Here is a 19,475-nt window from a genome sequence, read left to right as displayed (position 1 = left end):
TCCCAGTTATTGATTACCCCTTATCTCCATTACTGTTTGCCCTCTACATAAAACCATTAGCTGCAACAATTAGAGACACAAGGCTATAAGGTGAAAGGGCATATACAAAAGGGCTTTATTTTTGGATGATATAATATTGTTTGTGACCAGTTCGGAAATGTAGTTAAATAGGTTGTTTAACCTACTCTGGAGATTTCAAAGTTTTTCAGAGTACAAAATGAATGAATGCAAGACAAAAGCAATTTCAGTGAATTATAGCCCATCTTATTATTAGATGCAACAATATCCTCATCCTTGAGGACATCATAAGATGACATATTTGGGAATATGCTAATGGAAAGAGTACAACTTGCAGCCAGATATACCTGGGAAGAAGCAGCAACAACAAAAAAAGATTATATGAAACATTAGAGTATATCAGCTTCTTCAATTAGATTTAGACATCAAGATACCGTTAAGATGCTCTTAGTCCCTTTGTATTAGATGTGTGACAGTCTTACTTTTATTTTGTCAAGAGACAAATTTGGAAAGAGAAAGATAGGAAGCTGAAAAGGCTTTTATGGGAAGAAAAAACATTGTGTTAGTTGGAAAAAGTTAATTTTTCCAAAGCACCAGGGGGGATTAGTCTTTCAGAGAGTGAAGTATTATTTTGAAGCTACCAGGCTACATTCTTGCATCTTTTATAAATGCAAAACAATTTTATTAAATGCAAGGAAATGAAATTGAAGGGGGGAATTGTAAACAGGGTAATGAATGGCAAGGCATTTGGAGACAGTTACAAAGGCACCATGGATAGAAAGAAGCAGAATATTCCCACTCATTAGAGGGGTAATTGAGTTCTGTCCAACTGGTTGAACATTTGAAGGAGACTGTTCCCATTACCTTGAGATTGCAGATGGGCAGGATTTCTGAGGAACAGATGGCCTGCAGAAACTGGATAGAGAAAAGAAAATAGCCATTTTTCTGGGAACAATTGATAAGACAAGGCATGACAATGCAATGGGCAGAGACTAGTGCTGCCTTCAAGTTGAAATATAGGAACTATCTGCCTTTAATGGGACTTTTGGTGGATACTAAGGTGGGTGGCTGGAGAAATACTCCCAAATTAGTTCATTTTTTTCCCAATGGTAGGTTGCTGTAATCCTCAATGAAATTATATTAACTAGGGTATACTATTTAATCTTTGATAACTTTCAGGGGATGTCATCATCCATAAAGAAGGCGTGGGAGAGAGCTTTCTCCTGTCAATTCACAATGACACAATGGAGAAAGATATGTAGAGCACCTAGCCAAGTAACAAAATCTCAGCAATTTACAGTCTTTGGATGGGAATGCTTCCATGAGTATTTTTATATCCCACAAAGAATAGCTAGAATATTTCAAAATACTTTGAACAATTATTAGAGATGCAATATGGAGGCAAATGATATATGGCAGCTTTTTTGGGGGGATTTCCTGAGGCTCCAAGGTTTCTAACAATAACTTATAGAGTCAGTACACCTCTTGTGGGCAAGGATGTTTAGGTTACAAGAGAACAATATCCTTGCTAAGCTGGTCTCCTGGGTCTCTTACAACTGATTTTCACAAAGCTCTCTATGGCTTTTTTAATTCTAGTAGCTAAGAAGGCAATAACCAGGAACTTGAAAAGTAGAACAATCCCAAAAAATGCCTGACGTAGTAGATATTATGCAATCTATAAAATCTTTTGAGTTGAGGTATGTTAGATGAAGGGGCTTATTTATGATGCGAACAACATGGACCTGCTGGGAGCAGAAGTTACTAGTACTACAAAGGGCCTTTGTCCTACTCCCCTCAGAAGATAAATTTAAGGTAGAGGTAATTATTTTTTATGATAGCCTAGGTAAAAAGTATTTGTGTTCATGAATTAGTTATTATGTAGCATTATTATTATTCCAAACTATTTAATAATATTTTTTTATTGTATTGGGTTCTTCACTATTGTCTTTAATGTATATGAACATACCGTTTTGAAAATATGAGTCTGACGTGGATTGAGTTAACAATAAAATATTTGGGTTAGTAAAAAAAAACAGTAAGAACGATAGAAAAGGCTGTGTAGTGTGGTAGAACTAAGCATATAGCAAGATATTGTAAAAAAAAGCAAAATATATATTTTTGGAAAGCCTTATTGAAGAATCTATAAGGAAGCTTTGTAATGACTGCTCATAATTTTCTAGCTAAGGGGGAAAAACTAAATTCACCACAACTGTTTCCTTTATATAGGATGCACAGCTTGCATATGCAAAAAGTTAAATATTTTGTGATAGAAATTATAAGTGGAATCCTATGAATACAAAGGTTAACAATGGATGTAATGTGACCATATGAGTAGTAGAAGCAAAAACATGCACTGAAATGATGCTCCAAAACACCATACATTTATAAATCAAGTTAAGCACTTTTATCCCTCTTGGGTATCACACTATACACCACTAAACAACTACCAACCTAGTAAAGGAGGACTACAACCATAAGTCAATAAGCAAATAACAAGGATGACTACTGTAGGAAGGACTATATTATATTAGGGACAAGGTGAAGTCATCCTAAAATGTTATTGTAATACCTACAACTGCAAGTTAATATGTAGTTACATAAATCCCCATGTGCTAGTGTGAAGTAACCAGAAGCTTAGAAATAAAGTATAAAGAGTGGTACATTGCAGAAAATAAACAGTGAGGTAAACAATGGAGGACTACCAAATATGTAATATTAAGTTTTTCTGCATAATGCAGATTAAAGTTAACAGGTATAAGAAAAATAGGGGACTAACCAACAAAGGAAAGTTTAACTGAAGTGACCCAACACTGTTCATTGCAAATATGACTCTGAGTTAGGATGCAATTTAAAAAAAAAAATCCAAAAAGGGTCGGAAAACAGTAGCTCCTATAAGGAATAGTATGTATAATGCAGGCAAACATTCCATAGCTGGAGCTTAGTAAGTCATTATGAAATAAGGGGGGAGTCAGTATCTAGGTAGACTAAGCAAAAACACTGGTCTGAAACTATTTGTGGAAAAGCTGGGTGAAAAAATTAGTTATGTTCCAGAAAAATAATGCAGATAATAAGCAAAAGGTTATATTTAGAAGAAGTACTTATTAAACAAGAAGCTGTTCTCCAGAAAAGAAAATTCATGCTCCTGTAGATGGTAAAACTAGATATTTTAAACCTGGATCCATTTTGTTTGTTTGTTTGCTAATGCTGATAGACTGAGCAGTTACCTGCTCCAGAAAAACCTTCATACTTGGAAATTCCTGACCAACCATGGATGTTGTATGTTAGAGAAACTAACTTAGCTCATACTGAGAAAATTAAAGGACTGGCAAAGATATAACTTTGTCCCAAGTTCATGAAAATGACTTGAAATGTTGGCCTATAGTAACTGAGCCAAGATGTGTATATTAGGGTCTATATTAGAACACCAAACATTCAAAATGTCGAGTGTTCTAATATCGAACCCTAGCAATCGAAAAAAAAAACATCGAACATTCGGAACAGCAAATTTTTTCCTAGGGAAAAAATTCACTGTTCCAAAACACATACACACAACACAAGCACACCAAACAAACAGCAATCCACACATATGCACCTAAACTCTAACACCTAACCCTACACTAAACTATACAAACACCACTAACTATCCACTTACCTTAACCCAAACCCTAACCCTAAGGTCCGTCACTATTGCACAGTCACCTCACCCGCGCCCTAACCCTAACTCACCTAACCCGCCCTAACCCACATGTCCACACAATTGCACACTTACCTGAACCTGACTTATAACTTTCCACCAGAGCACTGAAAATACCGAAGCAACGGAAACGGGCAACCAAATTCTTTCCCTAAGAAAGAATTTGGTTTCCTGTTGCTTCGATATTTTCAGCGTTCGCTGAAAACGGGTCAATATTAGAACACACGACATTTCAAATGTTCGGTGTTCTAATATAGACCCATATATTAGTATTCCAGAAGGCTAGCCTTAAGTGACAGAGATGAGTACGTACTGTGGAGATCTACTGTCATAGTCCCTACATAAGTTTATTCAGTAATACTGAAAATGGAATAAGTTCATTTTGGAATGCCCAGAGTGAAGGGATCAGCCAGGTCTTATATGTGCTGTCCTGGTGTTGATCAGGATGTGAAAAAGAAAGTAAAGATATCTGATGAATATCAAACAAACAGTAACCTCCACAAAATGCACCATAGTGACTGTGGTGATGGCCTGAGAACCCATGGTGTAGACCACAAGTAGATTATAATGGTCCACTTCTTGGAAAGAATTTTTTAGTTCTGATAAAAGTTCATTCAAAATGGATGGCTGTATGTGCATGAGCTCTTTTATCTCACGTGCAAGTGTATATGCCAGTGTGTGTGTGTGTGTGTGTGTGTGTGTGTGTGTGTGTGTGTGTGTGTGGGTGTGTGAGTGGACTCTGACTCTTTTTTTTGTCATTACTACACCATTTCATCCTTCTCTTAATGATGTAGTAAAAAGGTCTTTACAGATTTTGAAGGAAGGAGTGAAGAAAACAGAAGGTGAGTTTATGTAAATAATACTGTCTGAATTCTGGTTCAGGAGTATAATTACTCCGGGTCTATATTAAAAGACCAAAGAGGTGTTTCAGCTAACATCTCTTGGTCGACATGTAATGAGTGAACACATTAAAGGGTGAATGCTCAAAACAGCGGTTTCTTTCCCTGGGAAAGAAACTGCTAGCACAAACACACACACACACTTTAAAACATAACAACATGTGTGGCTTTGCCCCCACACCCCCAAATGTGGGGGCTGTGCCCCGACACCCCCCTAACTAAATATACCAACTCTGAGATCGCACAACAGTGAGGAAAGGGGCGAACACACGGGGATGGCCAAGCGATTTCTTTCCCAGGGAAAGAAATTGCTGTTTTGAGCATTCGCGCTTTAGTGCGTTCGCTCATTACATGTCGACCAAAAGGTGTTCACTGAGACACCTCTTCAGTCTTTTAATATAGACCCAGTTACTCCTCAGATGATGACAGGTTTGTTTCAGTAAACATACCTATGTCAAGGCGTCTGAGATCTACAATTGATATTATTTTGCTGGATGTGAAAGCAAAAATTCAAAGAAAATAGAGGGCTCAGAGACAGATTTTTAATAAAACAATAATAGTTTGAGTCTATGAGAGGGAGTAGCTATGTTCCGAAATGGATTCCCAGAATCACTGAAATGTATTCAGGACATGTATCATATCTACTCATTGGTTATCGTTTCTCAGTAAGAGGGCATGCCAATTAAATCAGAATAAGATTCGCAAAGATGGAACTAGTCTGTGAACCTGAAAAGAGAAGTAGGATTACTTAGAAAGCAAATTGTTATCAACATTTCCTACCAAGGACATGTGATGCACCTATGGAAATTGCAGAGGATTTATTTGTGGCTACCAGAATTTCTGAATCATACTTATCTGTGCCAGTTCTGACAAACAACATACATTCATCAGAAACATGAAATTTGCCTGTGGTCATTCCATCTCAGTGTTGTATTTTTGAAAGCTGTCCCCCTCCTTACCTTGAAAATAGTGATGAAGGAAACATTTCCTCCTAAAAGTGTAAAAGTGCACTCTGGTTTCACCAAAGGCCTGATTATTTACCCAGATCTTAATAATCAGAAAATGGCATTACAATCCCTGAAACATGAAACTAATGTGATTGCATATAAATTGTGAACAGTGAAAATTTACAAAAGGCTTAAGTTTCTAAACTGTATACTGCTAATCTAAATACTGTGAAAATTTACAATCTGCACAGAGTTCTTACCATAAGAAATTGGGGGGAGAGGAGTTTGCCATTTAATAGCTATGCTTAACAGGTACAATTTGCTATGAATTAAGACGTAACTTGTAGAACTTCCATTAGTATCTATCCCCAGATAGTTCTGAGCCCTTCCCTCTCATTTTCTGTCTCAGAACTGAGCTTTCCAGAAGCTTCTGAGCTACTAAGCTATGTGTGCTGTTACTACTGATACTATCTGGTCTTGACGTTTAGATTACTTATTAAAGCTGTTGAATCAAGCTGTTTGGATTTTATTCCAAATGATAATATATGACATTAGCAAGCATCCATTGTACTGCTCATCCTTTATGACACATTGTTGACTATTATGTAATAAGATTTTCTAAAACAAGGTCTGTGCAGTAGGCCTGCACTGTTCTTCCTTGTTTTTGGTTTTATTAAGGGGCACCATGTGTGCCTTCTTCAATCCCTGGTCTGCTGTACTGTTTTAGGGTAATCTGTAATAACGAATATTTTCAGAGTCCCCCACCTTGCAATTTTGCTGGTTAGCACCTTTAGTATGGCAAAGATTGTCACATCAGGCCAAACTAATTTGTCTATATTTATCTTCAGTATATTTTCTTTAAGAAATATACTCTTTTATGAAAGGACTGTATTGTTTATATTTCTTGTTTAGGGACATATTTTTGCAAATAATAAATATAAGTGCAAACCACAAGGATACAGTCAAGGAAGAAGAAATATAAAGATGCATGGCCTGCAGCATTCTGATAACTGTTGAAGCTAGTTTATATTTATTGTTAAATCTATCCCAGGCATCCATGCATAAACATAACAAAGAACGAGTTTACACTAATGTAGGAGCAAATCACTGCCTTGAACATGTAACAAGAATAACTTATTAATAGTCATTGACAGCATATCTGACTTCTGATTCTATGCCTTGCAACTGCATTTGCAATATTGACAGCATGTGCTATAAAGAGGTATACATGATCAGACAAACCACTTGTGTTATCGTCCTTTGCTAAACTATGCACAGCAGCCCCTCCTCAAATTTCTGGTCCCATAGTACAAATTCTAAAAATGAAGGTATACCTAACTTTTAGAACCTCTCAAACTGTCTTATATTTTCAATAAATTATGGTAAAGGTGGCTAGTATATTTTTCAATAAACAGTTTCCTTTTTTCAGCCCACATCATAAGTAGCATTAATAAAACTAGACCCCAGTTCTGGTACACAAAATATGCAGCAATTTTGTACTGACCTTGAACACTACAGAAAAGTCCCTGTAGAGTTGAAAAAGTTACATATGCTAAAATTCAAAATGTATAGATTACAAGAGATTTGCAAAAAAAGTAATTAAAGCCATTTATATTGTTCAACATGTATTACATGGATACAAACTAGACATCTAACTTTGGTGATCTTGTACCAGTACTCTTTATAATCTGACTCATTTAACCTGTAATATACCAGCTGGACTCCATGCTTTTTACCTACATTTCAAAAATCAGAAATGTTAGTGAATACTCCAATTAAATGAAATATGTGATTACACAACCTTGGGGATAAGACAACCCCTCAATATAGTTTAGCTTTGATATCATTCAGCTGGTGGAGAAGTGGAAATGTTATTACCCCAGATGTTTTATGATCTCAGTAACTAAAGCCACAATATGCAACTAACGTGGCTCTGACTAAAGTAATTTGCTTAATGAAATCTCAAACATACAGAACTTTGTGTAACAGATGTATCCTCTCCACATCACTACATGTTCAGGGGTCAGCAATTATAAAGGCAGATTTTCAGCCAGGTTAACTGTTTATATAATTTATAATAATGCATACAAATTACTGTTTTCAAATATGTATTTCCCCTTAAAATATGACTTTGTAAGTGGAGCTTTTATTCCTGCGCCTCCACTAAAAAGAGGTATTGTGCCCAGTTTGAGTTTTCTGGTAAACAAAAGCAATAAATAAATAAAATAAACAAACATTGCCTTGTCCTTGTATAAACCCTTGCACCGCAACAAAATTTATTTTGTGTAACACAACAAATTATTAACCATAAAACTTACACTGTCTCAGTTTACCTAAGATTTACAATTTTTTTCTCATGGCACATTGTTCTTACCTTTCCAGATGTCTTCACACCTTTCCACAGACTGAAATAAAGCACTACAATTACAACTACCAAGCAGGACGTCAGCTGCCATCGTGGGAAGCCCAAATCATGAATCCCAGCACTTTCATGCAGGTGAAGCATTCCTCGTCTAGAAAGAAGTACACAAACATGTAAGTACTATTCTTATGACTCGTGAAAATAACAATAAGCATTCTGACATCTCTGAAATCTTAAAATGAATCCTACAAAATAATATGTCTCAAGCATTGTAAAAAAAAAACAGAAAACTATGATTAATCTACATGGCCTCCAAATTAGATTTCTTATAAAGTGTTACATATTTTTCAGATATTGAAGCATGCTTTCTATCTGAAAAAGAATATTAAATTTACATCATAATTGCTTATAGACCTTTTATAACTAAAACAATATAGGGCTTTGCCTACTAAATTGTTAGCTTTATCTATGTTTAGTAAGGATTTGTACATGGTATAAGGATATTTTTTAAACTGATAGAACCAATTATTAAAGCCAATTATCTTGTCTTTGAATCTTAGCATCATTTTGAGTGATGACAAAATACCCCTCAAGACCAATGCCTTTCCTGTCTCTGACACATGCATCACAAGTTCAATCATATCCTTCTGCAGGCCCCTCTGGGTAGAGTTACTAATGGTATTTTTCCCCACGTGTATCTCTTTTAGGAATCAGATTTGTCAGCAGGTCAGGATCTAAATGCTCTTTTGACATCCTGCCTCCTGGCTCTAGAAAGACAGTTAACTGTCACCTTATTTTTATCCAGCTTGGTGAGGGTGGTGTCCATATGCCTGACAATAGAGCCAACCATTACTGAAACATTACCATGGTTAGATGCATTCTCTATGGACTCTAAGACCGTGTAAACTGCACATTTGTGACATTTAGAGGTATGCGTACTGGCTGTAGGTGTGAAGAGTAAAGGTGGGTGTGTTGTTGTATAGACTAAATCCAGAGATTTGTTAATCTTCAACCTGTGTGGCTTAGATAGTGTTATGTTAACAACTTTATCATATGGTCGCTTAGTAGAACTGCTCTGTGCTGTGTGTGTATGTGTGTTGTGCTTACTGGAAGTTTTCTAAGGTAAGAAGGTTGCCTCCAAATTAATTAAATATTTACACCTTTTACATATTGAATCATTGTGAAGCAACAATAAAAGTTTTCATTAAGCTACACTGCCTCAAAATACCTAGTGCTATCAAGGTGTCTACAATGGGGCAAAAGATGATTGAGATTCCTTAATGACTAGTGCAAATGAAGGGGTATAATCAAACAGGAGATGTTAATAACTTATTCCTGGTGTAAGAAAGAGGGGGATAACTGACTGGAGTAGAAAATGGTAGCAATAAGGTTGTTGTGTCTTGTGGTGGTGCTGCGGTAGCGTTGTCGCCTCACAGTAAGACGCTGTCCTGTTCGATTCTCAGCTAGAACGTCTTCTGCATGGAGACATGCGTGAATGGGCATACCTGCGTTGAAGGTTGTGCGTCAGGGCTGGTAACTCGGTACGTAAAAATCAACTACCAATCATTAGCGGACCGGAGATCTGCTGTGGCGACCCCTAACCGGGAAAAGCCGAAAGACACAACAAGTAATAAGATACATGGCTTAAAAGATACAAGAAAATAACGTACAGCACTGGAGGAAAATCTGATAAACAGGAAAAAATACAGAATTCATATTTAAAAAATCAGAAAAGGAAAATCATCAAGCATCGGACAAAGAAATAGAGAAAGTCCCATTCTAACCTGCTAGATTAGATGAACTACTGAAGAGGCAGAAACCTCCAGCACCTCAACAATTTACTAATCTCATACACTAGAATCTTTTACCCCCACCTTAGAAATCAAAGCAAAAGTGATCTCGTCTCTGTTTTCCCTTCCTAAAATTAAACTTTCAGTTAAGACCTGATCCTAAGTCCACACCATTTTATACAGCCTTCTGTCATCGTATTGCCCTTTGACCAGTGTGACTGCCTTCACTAAAAAAGGACATAGGAACGATAGTAGCTAAGCAGTCCCTGGGACCATAAGACCCATTTTAACAGTCACATGTAAAAGTTCATGCCTCCCTTTTCAGGCACGTAGAAGTGCTCCCCTCCCAAGTTGAGAAGGGTCATACATGACAACCTGGGTGTAAATTACATAAATTGAATAATAACAGCCCCAAAGACAGTCCCATCCTCTCATCACAAAGACTTATCCATTCAATCAAACCAGCCTAGCATTTACTTCTCTGACATCCAGTAAATTTCCAGTGCTACTAATATTAATGAATTAGTGACAAACCATACAAGAGGAAAAACACGGAAGAGAAAAAAAGAAAACTTAAATAAACCACCCTTCAAATGTAGTCCATGCAGAGACAGAACACCTACAACTCATAGTCTTCTTCATCTTCTACCCCAAGCATCCCTTCCCCTTTTCTTTTTTGGCTTAATAATTAGTGTCATCCATTCCTTAAGCTATATCTAGTGTATACATCCTTCTAGTGCCTAATAATAATTAATTTGATAATAAACACAACAAGCTATGGCCAATGTTCATAGGAAATAGTGATACAGTGCAGCTTGTCCTTCGGTGATGTGCCACAGTACACTGTAGTACCATTTAGTGACTTATAGTCATCCACATTCCCAAAAGAAAAGAAAATATCTCATTATCCAAAAATGTGAGAAACAGACATATATTGGTTTTGTAGTGCACAACTAGAAATGGTTGAAGATCTTGTTGCTTGTTTTGGCATACATGTGGCTGAGGGTGTCCATACTGAAAAGCACAATAATATGGCAAGACTGCTGTATTGGAAGATGTGAATAATTAATGAAAAGGAAGAAGTTCTGATCACATGGCATGATCCAATATCAAATGTTGAGAAAGTAGAAGCAACAAAAATTCATATTTTAGACAAATAAAAGAGGACAAAAAGACCTTTAATCACTGAAATAGCTACACCTAGTGATTAAAGTGTCCTTTGTACTGAGAGACATAATCATAAAATACCAGGATATGCAAGCAGACAGAAGAGCAATATGTAATAAAGACACTCAGATAGTTCCAACAGTAGTAGGAACACTATGGCTAATAAAAAAAAGAATTTTCAAGCATAAATAAACATGGTACCAGTATATGTACAGTTCTGCATATATTGCAAGTGCTGAAAAGAACAGTCTTGGCAAACATCAAAGATTGAAGCAATATTAATTTCATGAACCCTGATTGTTCCCTGACCCAATGAGTCCTGTTCATGTCAGAGTATTAGAAACCCTAAACATTTGGAGATGAAAAAATCATTAGCTGCCGTCCTAATGCTGTAGGTGAAGGCTGCTAGCTCATTTATTATCGGAACTAATTTAAACATTTCTCATTTTCATTCTTTTTCCTTAAAGGCAGCCACTGCTTTTAGATCGCTCTGTCTCTGTCTCCTTCTTGGGTATAAACCTGTCAGGCTGGTATCCTCTTCTGGGCAGTCCTCTTTGGTTTTTACTGTGTTTTGTGATGTGCGCTCCCTCTTCAAGCATGACAGCAAGCCTGCTTTTCACTTAGAAATGCAGATTCTGACAGGGAAATCTAACCACATGTGATTAATGAATACTTCTCCAAAGGGAAACATATATGAAGCCAAAATCATTTTAAAAGTTAAACCAAGGTCTTAGACCTACAGCAGGGTGCTTTTAACTGGCTTCCATCTTAGTGAAAGGCCCCCTTTGGGCATGCTTCTCACCAATTTAGTTCAAGCAGCAGCTTGATCACATTTCCAAATATTCTTTTCTCTTTGTTTTTTCTCCATCTGCATACTATCACGGAAAGGTGAAATGCAACTGAGATATACTCGGGGGGGGGGGGGGGGTGTTGTAACAATATGATGACTCCATTAAAAAGACAGACCATTTCAGAAGTTTCTCTATTATCAGCTTAAACTGTAGATGATTATGGAATATTTCAGTGATTTTGGCTATCACTGATTTACTTTACCTAGACTCCTCTGGTGATATAAATCTTGCCTATTGCTGATTCACACTACCTGAAATCCTTTAGTGTTACAAATCAAAAAAGTCTCCAAATCATTAACAGATAATAACAAGAATAACTCGAATCGTAACCCTCCCTGCCTCTAAGTACAGATTACTGGCACGCATTGTAAAACTTCTGCAGCAGAATATATTTTGCCTAACTTGCCTTATATTAGAAAAAAAAATTGTATCAAGAGTCATAGTTTTATTCTGGGCTTGAATCCTTTACTTTGCTTTTCCAGATTTACACTTTATGTAACGTAAAAGTTGACTAATAACTAGTTGGTAAGACACAACAGTGTAATAATCAGGATGGGTTACCTCAGCAATGAGACACAGTGTGGCTTAATTAACCTTCAGCAAAACATGGAGTAGCTTATGGGAGAAGCAACCACTGGCAGACCTAAAGTCAGTGTAGCACATAAGGAACTGTACACATGTCATGAGTGCACTAGGCATCATACATGTAGTTCAGCCGTGAATCTTAACATAATGGTCCTCTTGCGTCTGTAATTGTGTTATCTGGTATAAAGTGCAGATGGGGTTTTGTTCTTTTAATGCTGACTATTTTTGACAACTATATCCAAACTGCTGATTTTTTTTTTTTGGCTATTATTTTTATATTTTAATTTCCACAGTAAAAAACATTGTATTCATCAGAAAAATCTGATAAACCAAACTAAGTAATGCTGTAGTTTTGCACATTCTTTATTTTTACTTTCACTTTAATAAAATTCTGCCTAAAATAACCTGTGAAGTTATTTTTTGTTCAAGACATTTTTAATTGTCTGTGGTAACACAGTCTCCATAAAGACTTCATTTTCATATGTTCACTGAATCTCAACAAAAACAATCGCTGTCATTTGAGTGTGTGTGTGTGTGTGTGTGTGTGTGTGTGTGTGTGTGTGTGTGTGTGTGTCTGTGTGTGTGTGTGTGTGTGTGTGTGTGTGTGTGTGTGTGTGTGTGTGTGTGTGTGTGTGTCTGTGTGTGTGTGTGTGTGTGTGTGTGTGTGTGTGTGTGTGTGTGTGTGTGTGTGTGTGTGTGTGTGTGTGTGTGTGTGTGTGTGTGTGTGTGTGTGTGTGTTTATACAAATACAGCTTTCTTATGCTAATAGAAGTGGTTTATAGAATATTATCAGTTAATTTTACATTAAAGCATTGATACTACTTTCTTTTAAACACTTTTGCAGTCCCCATTGCCACACTGCCACAGCCCTACACAGATCTGTATGATTCATATCTCATTTAACAGTGCTGTCTGTACTTACTCAAAGTACTCTGCTGCAGGATTATTCTGGTTGTCAGCAAAGGTGAGGTTAATGCCGTCACTGAAGTTGGAAGACCATGCATCTGAGCAGTTGACGCTGTTCCAGGTGTTGTTACAGTGGACCCAAGGTAGTTCTGTGGTGAATGATGAGAAGAGATAATACAGCGCCCAGGCTATGATAACATTGTAGTAGAATCCAACGTAGAGAGAAATGAGGATAACAGTGAATCCCACACCTGCAAATACAGTCATGGAAAAGCAAAAGGAGCATCATTAAGGAGAGATCATTCTGTGTAAAACTAGAAAATCAGCAATCTGTAAAAAGCAGGCAAAATGTTACCAACCACTTCAAATCTGTCCAAATCTGCTAAGCAGTGAGTTATACTGCCATGTGCAGTGTGCATTATAGTCTTTTGTATGCCTTTACATACTAAACATTCATACTGCATATTCTTTGCATAAAGACACTAGGACTCTAAATGGGATGAAGAAGTAAAATTAATTAGAGCAATTTTTTTTTTTGTATTTGTATTAAAGGCTTCCAGATGGGCGGCCATGGTGGTGCAGTGGTTAGCATTGCCACCTCACAGCAAGAGGTTCTCCGGTTCGATCCTCGGCTGGGGTGCCTTCTGTGCGGAGTCTGCATGTCCTCCCTGTGGTCGCGTGGGTTTCCTCCAGGTGCTCCGGTTTCCTCCCACATCCCAAAGACATGCTGCAGGTGGATTGGACACTCTAAACTGGCCCTAGGTGTGAGTGTGCCTTCTGTGGAAGGTTGGGTGCCGAGCTGGCAACTCAACACCGTAAAACTCCACTGCCATTCAATGTGCAGACAAGGTGATCCGCTGTGGTGACCCCTAACCGGGAAAAGCCGAAAGAAGAAGAAGATTAAAGGCTTCCAGATGTGGTACATGTTATTTTGCAAAGTAGTTCTGAATAGGACAGAGTGCACCCTCTCCTACTTAAGGTAGGTAATCAATAATTAGTTGCCCCACTGACTCATATATTTAATTTATCTGTATGCTCTAAATTTCTCCTAAATTTTTCAGACTGGCATTATTCCTCTATCAAGGGATACATCTTCCAGTACATCCAAAAACTATCAACTAATAAGCAACCTAGATTCAACAGCCAAAATATTTGAAAAATGATGTATAAAAACAAACTTAGCTCTACATTATGGAATATGACATTCTCCTAGAAAAGCAACAACAATTTCAATGATCGCAAGCTTAGAGGTGCTATGTCCATAGACCTTAAAAGAACAGTTGAGACTGTGATCTATAACCTTCTCTTACATAAACTTGGGAATGTCCAATTTACAGATGGATTAAATACGACCTACACACTAGAATAATAAATATGACAAAGGACGTTGTTAACCCACACCCCATGATCAGTCCTATGGGTGTTCTAAAAGATCAGTACTAGGACCTTTTAATTTTCTCATTATTTTTTAATGACTTCCCAAGAAAACTACTTAACTTGAATATCATCCTTTATGCAGATAACAACATCATCTCTAGAGTATCTTCTTCTCAGAGGGAACTATCAGAATCATTGCAAAATTACTTTGGGAACTCTGCTGGATGTGCAGTAACAGGTAACATTAATTATGAATACATGTACAATAATGCCTTCTGAGACTGAAAGAAGGCTAGCATTAACATGAGCTCTGCCAATTCGGTTCTTTGTGCCTCACCATCAACTGTTACCATGGGTTGCTAAGCAGAAATGGATAACCACAAATACTCTCACACTCTAAGGGATTCAACACCAAATACGATGTTCAAACTAATTCCAATATTACTTTATTAAATGTGAAAATAACAAGAGTTAAGCACTTTCATTCCTTTTCAATACAAACAGAATTTCATCAGAACATCTTTTACATCTTAACAGCTTGCTTAAATACAATGACTCCCTTAATTAAAATTTCCCACACTTATTAAATGTATAATTGTTTGAGATATATATTAGTTAAAAGTTATTGATCATGAATTATTTATGAGACATTAGAAATTTTAATAAATATATATTTCTATAGTGTTAGTTTTAGGAATGACTGTTAGCTTTTTAATTAATTATTTATTGTTTAATAAAGTCTCGAGGAGTAGACAGTATTCTTGTGTATATCTGAAAGTTAGGTGAGAACAAGGTGATAAATATCTGGAAGGCTTTGTTTAACAATATTTATAGAAGCAGCAGAATTACCAGCTTCTTGGACAAAAGTAGTAGTGGTTGTATTACCAAATGAGAGTAAATGCTCTTCAGACCCGGCTTCATATAGACCATTTAAATTTTAAACCACAATTATAAAGTGCTTCTGCCTATATTTGCCAAGAGAATGGCAAAGATGTCACCAAAACTCATAGATAATGGATCAATACGGTTTTGTGGAGGGGAGGCAAACATTTGATAATATTAACAGAACAATGATGATCCCAAAGGATATAGAATATAAAAAATGCCAGTAATGTTAGTGAGTCTTGATGCAGTGAAAGTATTCATTAGAGTCAGCTGGGATTTTTGGAGCAGGGCAATGAAGCTGTTGCAGTCACTGATAGAACAACAGGATTAATATAAAGGGCATATGAAAGGTAAAAAGCAAGAATTCAAGTGAGACAGTTTCTCTCCAACAAGCTGTTTTTGAACAGAGGAACCAGGCAAGGATGCCCTCTTTTCCCTGTTATCTGCTTTATATTTAGAGCCATTAGTAAACAAAATTCAGGGATACAACTGATGTGCTGATCAAGAAAAGTTACCTTTATGGACCCCCCTGTACTCTACCGTAGTAATGTATGCCAACCCTAACCCTAACTTTGCAGCTTACCTTAGAAAACAATTCCATAACTTAATACTAAACAAGACAGGTCAGACAATCGCCACGCACACATGCACATATACACACATGCAAACAAGGCAGAATCTGTCCCTTTAACTTTTACTCTAACCCTAACCCACAAACACTCACATATACATTAAATCTGTCCCCTTATCTAAACTTTCTTCTAACCATAAGAGATACACACTTGCATGTACACTAATCCTATTCCCTTAATTATCCCCTACTCTGACCCTAATCTACATATACATTTATGCATACACAAACTCCCATCACAAATCTAACTATCTCAGCCGACAGATGATACAGCCATACTAAAGCACAATTTGGTCAAGCTGCTGGTCACACATAGTAAATTGCACTACAGTTTGTTGACCAAAGAAGCATTAGACAAAATGCAGTGCAACTGGGTCTATGTTCAGCCATTGAATTAGTATCACATCATACAGCTGAACATTGAACGTTACACATCGACGTTTACTTTTACTGATCAAGCAAATCTTCATAGAGAAATTCATTGAATGGCCATAGTTGGCCAACATAAATGAACCACAACTTACTACTTACTTACTGGTAATGTATCTATAACAGAACCTGTCTTTTCCCCAGTTTAGTACAATGCCTTTATTACTGGTGTGCATGGATTGTTTCTTTCTCCTTACTGTCTAAGGAACATTTTATAAAACATGCATAAATGTAACCACAACAGCATGCACAACTTTCCCCATGCCATAACAGTCCTGTACATGCTGTTGTTACTTAAGCATGCACAACTTTCCCCATGCCATAACAGTCCTGTACATGCTGTTGTTACGTAAGCATGCACAACTTTCCCCATGCCATAACAGTCCTGTACATGCTGTTGTTACTTAAGCATGCACAACTTTCCCCATGCCATAACAGTCCTGTACATGCTGTTGTTACTTAAGCATACAGTGCATACCAGTTACAGCACACATCACCTTCCCCGCCCCGTGTACTTGATTATTGAAGCATGGTGTCACATGCTTTTCTGTGCTTGCAGTGAATTTGTGATAGCCATATGCCTCTGCAGCTGAACTTCATTTCCACCCTGTATCCCCAACTAAATATAACCACAGGAAAACTGTCTCATCACCTAATAGCCTAATCCAGTCTCATAGTTTAATAATTTTATAGGTAAATAGTAGGTTATCAGACTGCAGACTTTTACAGACCTAGCCAAAAACCAAAGATCAGAATCAAACCTTGCACCACATATATATACATTTAGTATTTTCATTAATGACTTTTGCCATGCCATCCTCATCCAATATGCAGATGACTTGACAATAATCTGTTCTGCAACCTCCACCTCTTCATTAACAAAGTTAACCCAAGATGCCTTCTCCTCTACAGAACAATGGATGCTAGATAACTACCTAGCACTGAATGCAACCAAGATTAAACTAATGATAGCCCCCCCCTAAAAGCATCACCCTAGACAAAACCTCTTTCTCTATCACCAGCCAAAATAACACTCCTCTTGAAACAGTCTCCACTGCTAAATTTTAGGAATCTTCATCGATGACCATCTAAAGTTTGATAGTCATATTCAGGTAAATATTAAAAAAACTCACAAGAAACTTGGCATGCTTTATCGCCACAACCGTTTCATCTCTCCCTCCACCAGACTCGTTCTTGCTAATATATTGCTTCATCCCTTCCCTCCTGTATGGTGCCTCTATCCTTACCAATCTGCAGACCTCCCTCAAATCAAAACTCTCCTCCTGTTACTATAAAATCTCAAAATTTGCAACTAGCCATAGATCCAATACCCATCACTGCATCTCCCTGCACCAACTGAACTGGCTTGAATTCCCCAATTATCTTACCTATATTCAACTTATCCAAGCATACAAACTTATTTTTGCCCCTCTCTTTGTCCCTCCCTTGGCTCTACCTTCCAAATGCATCATCCAAACAGATGCATTTGATCTAACTTCCAAAATCTAATAGAGCTACATAAACTTCCCTGCCCTCCAGGCAAACATCTTCTATCCTTCTGCTTAGCATGTCACTGGAATTCTCTCCTGCCTCTTATCCGTACCACTAGCAGTCTCTCTATCTTTAAAACTTTACTGCACTCACAGCTAATCTCACAATGGGAATGCTCTTGTTCTCATCCTACATAACATCCTACTATAATTATCTCTTTACCTAACATATCTGCTAATAGCCTCCTTTAGCCCATAATCTCCAGAAGGAACTTGCATTCTTTTTTACTACCTTAATTTGTACATAATGGAATTTTTCATGCATTTGCTCCATCAAATGCCAATGTATTGTAACTGTTACCATGTATTCTCTTTCTAATGTCTGATTAACTGTTTTGTAAACTTTATAAGAATTGTTATTCTGTAATCTTGTAATTCTGAAATGTATTATATTTGTACTTACTGGAGCTTTTCTCCCCAGGACTCCATTGAAAATGGGTTCCTTGTGGCCCAATGGACTATCCTGGTAAACAAACTGCAAATAAATAAATAAATAAAATAAATGAGGTTAAGACCATAACTACTATGCCAACCCTCCCCTTGTTCCATTGCCATCATCTTAAAAATGACACCACATAGCTGCAATGTCTTCAGTTTCACATCAAACAACGACCTATAACCCACATTTTTATTGAAATTCTAACTTTAGAACATGTAGTAAATGTGGAAACAACAATCTTTTAATAAATGAGCATGCACGTTTCAAAAATGCCATACATTTGTAAGCTGCTGAGTGTTGTATAATGTACTATATTACTATGTTTTATTTTAGAGTTATTTACATGTTTGTTTAAAAGCTGGAGATTTGTGTGAAGGTATTTTCACTGCTAAATAGCTAAGAGGAATTTTGTAGACAATGGCATGCTGGCTAGCTTTCATGATAACATTTATCTAATAAATTATTTTATTTTAAAGGCATTTATTTTTGTTTCTTAAGATTTGCCCATTGTAATAGTTACATAAATAAATATCTCACTTTTTGAAGCTATTTTCATGTGGACTAAACTGCTGTCAGGAACTGAAAACACACACTTTTTATCATCTATTGATTTCCATATAGGTTCATAGGTAGGTACTAGGCTATTGGCCCTAGGGCCTATATAAGCCTAGCCAAAAAGGTACCCTGGCTTTCGTCACCCAAGAAAATTATTTTCCTGTGCCCCTGTCGAGCAGAGACACAGAAGTGATCCCCTGGGGTGAATTTCCAATCTTCCATCCAATCATCAAGATTTTTCTTGAAGAGTGCTAATGAGGAGCTTTGTTTGATATAGCTAGGTAGTTTGTTCCAGAGTATGGGAAGTCTCTGGAACAGGAATCTATCCCTCCAGCATGTTCTGTTTATAACACAAACCTCATAGAAACTGAAGAAATAGTGATTACTATT

The 19,475-nt window shown here is 37.0% G+C and overlaps 1 protein-coding gene across 1 annotated transcript in view; it reads right to left on the bottom strand.

Annotated features, from left to right (window-relative positions):
- The window catches only part of SLC6A3 (solute carrier family 6 member 3), an 881,868-nt gene that overhangs the window by 619,331 nt on the left and 243,062 nt on the right, over positions 1-19,475 (bottom strand). The window contains exons 4-5 of the mRNA XM_044065141.1: positions 13,236-13,470; positions 7,933-8,071 (exon numbers count right to left, since the gene is read on the bottom strand). Of these exons, the coding sequence (XP_043921076.1) occupies positions 7,933-8,071; positions 13,236-13,470 (374 nt within the window). The remainder of the gene's footprint in view (positions 1-7,932; positions 8,072-13,235; positions 13,471-19,475) is intronic.

This window comes from Protopterus annectens, chromosome 3.part0, assembly GCF_019279795.1.
Source record: "Protopterus annectens isolate FY-2018-M chromosome 3.part0, PAN1.0, whole genome shotgun sequence".
Classification (NCBI taxonomy): Eukaryota; Metazoa; Chordata; order Ceratodontiformes; family Protopteridae; genus Protopterus; species Protopterus annectens.
Note: the sequence above shows the minus strand (reverse complement) of the source record. Positions and strands in the feature narration are given on the sequence as shown.